Source organism: Lactuca saligna, chromosome 1 (assembly GCF_052625555.1).
Source record: "Lactuca saligna cultivar CGN05327 chromosome 1, ASM5262555v1, whole genome shotgun sequence".
Lineage (NCBI taxonomy): Eukaryota > Viridiplantae > Streptophyta > Magnoliopsida > Asterales > Asteraceae > Lactuca > Lactuca saligna.
Genome location: NC_136417.1, coordinates 8,778,387 through 8,785,607, shown reverse-complemented (window position 1 = coordinate 8,785,607; position 7,221 = coordinate 8,778,387). Strand labels below are relative to the sequence as shown.

Genomic DNA, 7,221 nt, shown 5'->3' with positions numbered 1-7,221 from the left:
AAAAAAAAAAAATGGAAAATGAAAGTTTTGGGGTTAGTGTAGCTATTATGATAGGTTTTGGGCGTGAACTGTATATACTGCAAACTTCCTATTTTCAGTGGCAGCTAGTAATTTCTACATAAATCAATGGCAGTTGTCTATCCATTTGTTTATCAAAACCCCGCGCTCCGCTTTCAGAAATTACATCTCAGGAATCTCCAACACATATCCAGATACAGTCATACAGATATACGTATACATGTGTAGATTCATATTCACACAATAACGTACACAACGAGAGTGAAAATGGAATTGCAGAAGGGATTGAAGCTTTTGCTTCAACAATACAAAGCTTTGTTCGTGAAGAACTTGCTGCTCGCATGGCGTAACAAGAGGGCTACATTCCTTCAGTTATTTTCTTCAATATTCTTCATTTTTTTGCTTTTCATTGTTCAAAAAGCAATTAACGCTCAGTTCGGTTCTTCGACTTCCTTCAAGACCGTACGAGATCCGGAGGCACTAATTGATCCTCCGATCCCTCCATGTGAGGATAAATATTATACTAAGCTTCCATGTTTTGACTTTGTTTGGAGCGGCAGTGACAGTGCCAGGATTGGATCAATTGTTGACCATATTAGGGCTAATAACCCTGGTAGGCCTATTCCCTCTACCAAGGTAATCATCCTTTGATTTCAATTTTTACTTTGTTTCAAGTAAATAAGTAATTATTTGGTTAGAGTTGTTCTCTACACCTTCAGTCAGACATAGCATTTTTGTCTTCAACAAAGAACTTACTATTAAGGCGATCAATTTGTCATCCATTACAATAGCTTTTGATACACTGCCGACGATGGAATCATCGAACAGAATGAATTTTGTTTTCAGCGTTTCCTCCTGATAGTAATTCGACCTATAAATACTACGTTTTTATTTTTTGACATGTCTTCCATTTAGAAAACATGAAATACTATTTCGTAACAAACTTCGTTAAAATTTCTTATATCTACAACTTTTACTCACTACTTCAACACATTAGCAATAGAAACATTTTTATTTCATGAATCATAAATTTAAACATTCATCAAGATATACCACATTACCAAGCTAAGAGAATTAAATGAAAGAATCACTTGTAATATTAAAGTAGATGCCAAGTATATAATAAAGAACTAAGAACTTTTAAAAGTCTTCATCACCTTGCGTTTTTTTTTTGTTTTTCCTTATCTTTGAAATAAACCCTTCAATCCCCGAGGCAATGAAGAGAATCTCCAAACTCTTGAAGTAGTTGGCTCTTATTGACAATTCAAAATCAGATTGTTTTTTGATTGCTATATATACTGATTCAGATGATCCATTATAGTGTCTACCAATTTTCATAATTGTTCATTATTTGTTTTCGATGTATGCTCTACCCTTCTTATTTCCATTCACGTGGAAACATGGGTTTGATGAATCCGTCACTAAAGGATTTTTGCAACGGATCAGCGACTGACTTCCTCCATAGCCAATTAAAGTGTAGCTAATAATCTGTGCACCTTAATGAATATACATCTTATTTTTCTCCAAATCCAACATAATTACTACTACGTAACTAACCATATACTTCAAGATACTTATACCCACTATTGAACACCAAGATCGAATTTATATCTATATATTTCGACAAACTTCTCTATCTTTTGTGTTCCATATCACAATATTTTCCTCTAACCACTAACTTTTGTGTTAAATGTCACAAGATGTTGCGAAAATTTTAGGTTGTGGAAAATTGTTCGGCTTTTTTTGAAAAGTTTTACTGAAAAAATCGGTGCGTTTGATAATATTATTGTTTTCCATACTTTTCAATTTATAAATATTTTATAAAATATATAGATAGACGCACCCAACCTCACTTACACATCACCCATCCGTTCCCACTCCACACCCACCACGCCCCATACTCCATACATACCCTACCTACTCCATCCTTGCCTAACCACCAACATCCATTGACCACTACCTCCCACTCCACCCCATCGTTACCTACCTTACACCACCACTTACCCACTCCCCAATCCCCACCCTCACACCCTACGCCCACCCCATCCCATCCTACCCACCGACCCTTACCCACGCCAGCACTACCTACCCCGCCCCCAACCTTACCTTCCTCTCTTGCCCCCACCTAAACTCACACCACCTACCCCACCTCACCCCACCCTAACTACGCGAGCCCACCCCACCCTACCTACGTAGTCCCTATCCATCTTAAAGTAACAAAAATCTAAAAAATGACACAACATGTTTTTCAATTTTCTTAATGGAAAATGAAAAATAAAAAGTTTTAACCAATCATGTTTTTCAAATTTTCCAAAAAAAAACTAAAAACTGTTTTTCATAACCAACCGCGAACCTTAGAATCTTATGTTTAAAGACATTGTAAGCATTTTGAAAGGGTTGGATTTGTTAATATCTGGAGACTCATTTGAGTGCCATCCATTTTCATTGATCAAATATTACCAACAAATTGTGGTAATATAATCTCATTTGTGAAATTACGAATTAAATAGGTAACTATATGACAAGAAATACACTCACATATATAAGACAATTGAAAATAAGTAATTCTTGATATGTTACTACCATACTGCAATTAGCTCTCAATTAGGAGTCACTTTTATAAGAAACAGATTCTCATTTGAATGACCGATCATTCATGACATACCCTTAGGTCAAACCTTTTCGAACAAAAGCTGAGGTGGATGCATGGTTTTTTGCTAATCCTATGACCTGTCCTGGAGCTCTTCATTTTGTTGAGAGAAATGCTACTGTAATTAGTTATGGTTTACAAACAAACTCTACACCTATTGCAAAACGAGGACATTATGAAGATCCAACATTCAAATTCACAATACCACTCCAAATTGCTGCTGAACGCGAAATTGCAAGGTCATTAATAGGAGGTATACAATATCACTTTATTTAATCCCTTTCTTGTACTTATGGACTGTCATCTCTTCTTCATTCTACAAATAACTGAGCAACATTTCTTGAAATGTTGCAGATCCTAGTTTCAGTTGGGTTGTCAGTTTGAAGGAATTTGCACATCCGGTAGTTGAAACATATTCTTCTGTGGGTGTAGCAGGGCCAAGTTTTTTCTTGGCAATTGCCATGTTTGGTTTTGTGTTACAGATTAGTTCTTTGATAGTCGAGAAAGAACTCAGGCTTCGCCAGGTGCTAATTAAGGGTTTTTTCAATTTTTATGCTAAATGTTTGTTTACATATTCCAAGTCATATCTCAAAATTTGTATTGTGTGTTTTCCTTACAGGCGATGGCTATGATGGGACTTTATGACACGGCTTATTGGTTATCGTGGCTCACATGGGAGGGAATCATCACCTTATTTTCATCTCTTTTCATAGTTCTCTTTGGAATGATGTTTCAGTTTGATTTCTTCTTGAACAACAGCTTTGGAGTTGTGTTTCTTGTGTTCTTTCTCTTCCAATTAAACATGGTAAAAGTCTTTCCTTTTCCAAGTTATATAAAACAAATTCCATGGTGGATTAACATTTTCTAACTTTTGCTGCCAGATTGGTTTTGCGTTCATGTTTTCATCATTCATCAGCAAATCCACTTCATCCACAACTGTCGGTTTCTCCGTATATATAGTTGGCTTCCTGACACAGGTAACTTCATTTTTTATTGCTTTTACAAAAAGCTACTCACTTTGCCACGTGTCAGATCTGAGAACGTTTTTTCTTTATGCATGAAGGTGGTTACGATATTTGGATTTCCCTACACTGACAACTTCTCTAACACACAAAGGATCATCTGGTCTTTCTTCCCACCTAATCTTCTTGCTAAAGCTCTTCAGTTGCTTTCTGATGCTACTTCAACTCCTCAAGACCCTGGTATCAGGTGGAGCCATATTGGGAAGTGTGCACCAAATGACATTGACTGTATGATAACAGTGGTATGTATTTATTTGGTGTTTCGCTACCACATCTCGCTCCATGTAGAAACAGAAATCAGATTGAACAAATTTGAAAGAAAACAGAAATTGATGAGAGGAGAAACAAATTTAAATCGACTAACTAACTCAACTAACAACTGTCAACAGTGTGGATCATGACTGCGCCAGCATAAGGGTCAACTCTATTCAACAGCTTCATTTTTGTTTTGTTTGTTTTGGCAGAGTGATATCTATATATGGCTTGTATCAACCTTTATCCTGTGGGTTTCCCTTGCAATCTACTTTGATAATATCTTCCCCAACTCATCAGGTGTAAGAAAACCAATTTTCTACTGTCTCAACCCCGGATATTGGTCGGGGAAAGGTGGAAACAAGGTGGAAGGTAACTGAATGAATAAATAACCATATGTTCATTCTATTCTTGCAAATTCTATTGTTATTGTTATCGCTAAAACATCTGAATCCGTTCTTTATTTAAGAGGGTCGGATCTGTAGTTGCATGTGGTCTGTTCCAACATTGGGAAACACATATCCGGATGATGAAGATGTACTTCAAGAGGAAAACATTGTGAAGCAGCAACATAGAGAAGGTTTTGTTGATCCAAATCTTGCAGTTCAGATACATGGTCTTGAGAAAGTATATCCTGGAAGAACTAACATTGGTTGCTGCAATTGCAAGAGAAGCCCACCTTACCATGCACTCAAGGTATACAACACTATTTTTTAATGCTCTTGTGTAAGTATATCCTGTAAGCTGATTTTACTTTGAACTTATTTACAGGGCTTATGGATGAACTTTCCAAAGGATCAGCTTTTTTGTCTCCTAGGACCAAATGGAGCTGGAAAAACTACTGCAATCAATTGCTTAACAGGAATTACACCAGTCACTGAAGGAGATGGTATTCTGTTCTTTTTGTGTTGATGTTTACCTGTTGCAGTTATTTATTTATTTATATTAAATGAGATTACATTTGTTTAAATGTCTTATGTTTAACAGCTCTCATATACGGACATTCCATCCGAAGCTCTGTTGGCATGTCAAATATCCAGAAAATGATAGGTGTTTGCCCCCAGGTGAGGGTGACTACTTTCTTTTTGTATCAGTATTTCATTTGAAGTAATTATTATTAAGGATGAGAATTGAGAAAGTAAGAATTTGTGTGTGTGTGGATCTGTTTTGCAGTTTGATATTCTTTGGGATGCATTATCTGGTCAAGAACACCTCTATCTTTTTGCCAGTATCAAGGGTCTCCCCCCTGCTTCACTTAAAACGGTGCGCCCAAATATATGCATTCACTTTTGTGCATAAATAATTTTCAAGATTTATCGTTATCTCATTGTTAATTGCTATACAGGTTGTTCAAAAATCATTGGCGGAGGTAAGGCTCACAGAGGCAGCCAGGGTAACAACTCGCAGCTACAGTGGAGGAATGAAACGCCGCCTCAGTGTTGCAATAGCTCTAATCGGTGAACCAAAGTTGGTCTTCTTAGATGAACCGGTAAAAAATAAATTAAAGTTTTTGTTTTTTACCACAACTCATGTCAGTCAATATTCAATATCATCATCATTCGATCCATTTTGGTCTAAACTTCATGTCTTCAGACTACTGGTATGGACCCCATAACTCGAAGACATGTTTGGGACGTTATTGAGAATGCAAAGAAAGGGAGAGCCATTATTCTAACAACACATTCAATGGAAGAAGCTGATATTTTAAGTGATCGAATAGGAATCATGGCAAAAGGTAGGCTTCGCTGCATTGGGAATTCAATCAGGTTGAAATCAAGATTTGGAACCGGTTACATTGCCCATATAAGGCTCTCAGCCACCTCTGCTAATGTGACTCCTTCTAGACAAGATGTCACTGCTCCAGCATGTCATGAGGAAGTGAAGCTGTTCTTTAAAGATGTATGTTGTACTTTACACAGCTTTTTATTTATCCTTTATTTTTTAATATAAAAAAATCGATTGTTTTTGTAGCGTTTAGATGTAGCTCCGAAAGATGAAAACAAGTCATTCCTGACGTTCGTTATCCCACATTACAAGGAGGACCGACTAACTGTAAGACTTGACATTTTAGTGATTATAACTCATGTGCAAACTCCTAATACCGATTTAATTGAGATTATGTGCATGGTTTTTTTTTTTTTATTAGAAATTCTTTGAGGAGCTAGAAAATAGAGAGGAGGAATTCGGTATATCAGACATCCAACTCAGTCTTACAACTCTTGAAGAAGTCTTCCTCAACATCGCAAAACAGGCAGAATTCGAAAGCGCTGCAGCGGAAGGTAGATTCACCACATTGACTTTGACCTCAGGAACTTCTCTTCAAGTAAGTGTCTTCCACAAATTTAATTTCATTGAAATTAAAATTAATCCTATGTAATCCCTGATTAATAAATATTATGATGATCTCTTATATAGATACCGGTTGGAGCAAGATACATAGGAATTCCAGAAACTGTTTCAACAGAGAATCCACATGGAGTTATGGTGGAAGTTTATTGGGGGCAAGACGATGCGGGTGCACTGTGTATTTCAGGGCACTCGAATGAAACACCGATACCATCTCATGTCCAATTACCCGATGCCCTTTCTTCTTCACATACCTCTCGAAGAACCTTTTTGGGCCGATCTGGGCCTGTCCATGGAATCGTTATTAATCCTAATTAATAAAATTGGTGATCCAATATCTTTATATTGATTGCATCTCTATATCAGACCATCAACCATCTCAAATAATCTATAGATGTAGAAGAAAGTCTATTCAAAGGAATGGGTGATGGTAACTGTTAAATATTATTTAATTATTTAATTTTGTACACCATATATAGTATAGGGTCCCTTTTGAAACAATTTGCCGACAGATCTATCCTAATCGACTGATAGAAACAACCACTACAAATTAGATACGGAGTGCGGCATATTATTTAAAGGATTACTGAGTGAAACAATTTACCGACAGATTACTCGGACTATTTAATATTTTACCATTCAGATCACCAACATGTTATATATGAACTTTTTAGTGACGGAATTATGTTGTAATCCGTTAGTCAACTAGCCGTTTAAAATGAACATTTAAAATTATAGAAAAAAATAATATAACAAACAAGTAGATCGATTAAAATGTATGGATCCAGGATATTACTTATTGGGGTATACCCACAGGAATCGGGTATCCTAATAATAGAAAAAATTAGAGATCAGTTCAAACATCTTCATTTAACATGGTATATTTCATGTAGTTCACACATCATGACATCAAACTCACTCACATATGAATAA

General features: G+C 36.3%; 1 protein-coding gene across 2 annotated transcripts; it reads left to right on the top strand.

Annotated features, from left to right (window-relative positions):
- Positions 1 to 270: 270 nt before the first annotated feature.
- On the top strand, positions 271 to 6,757 carry LOC145048035 (ABC transporter A family member 2-like). 2 transcript variants are annotated; one of them, XM_078996431.1, is made up of 16 exons: positions 271 to 654; positions 2,690 to 2,921; positions 3,023 to 3,192; positions 3,288 to 3,473; positions 3,550 to 3,645; positions 3,732 to 3,932; positions 4,155 to 4,313; positions 4,441 to 4,638; positions 4,714 to 4,831; positions 4,930 to 5,006; positions 5,116 to 5,205; positions 5,288 to 5,431; positions 5,536 to 5,841; positions 5,914 to 5,994; positions 6,089 to 6,265; positions 6,358 to 6,757. In XM_078996431.1, exons 1-16 carry the CDS (start codon positions 286 to 288, stop codon positions 6,604 to 6,606), a joined length of 2,853 nt encoding a protein of 950 aa, XP_078852557.1. In that variant the 5' UTR covers positions 271 to 285; the 3' UTR covers positions 6,607 to 6,757. The 2 variants fall into 2 exon arrangements, with proteins under 2 accessions (XP_078852557.1, XP_078852546.1); XM_078996420.1 differs by having other exon boundaries at positions 4,155 to 4,314; positions 4,412 to 4,638.
- Positions 6,758 to 7,221: the final 464 nt, after the last annotated feature.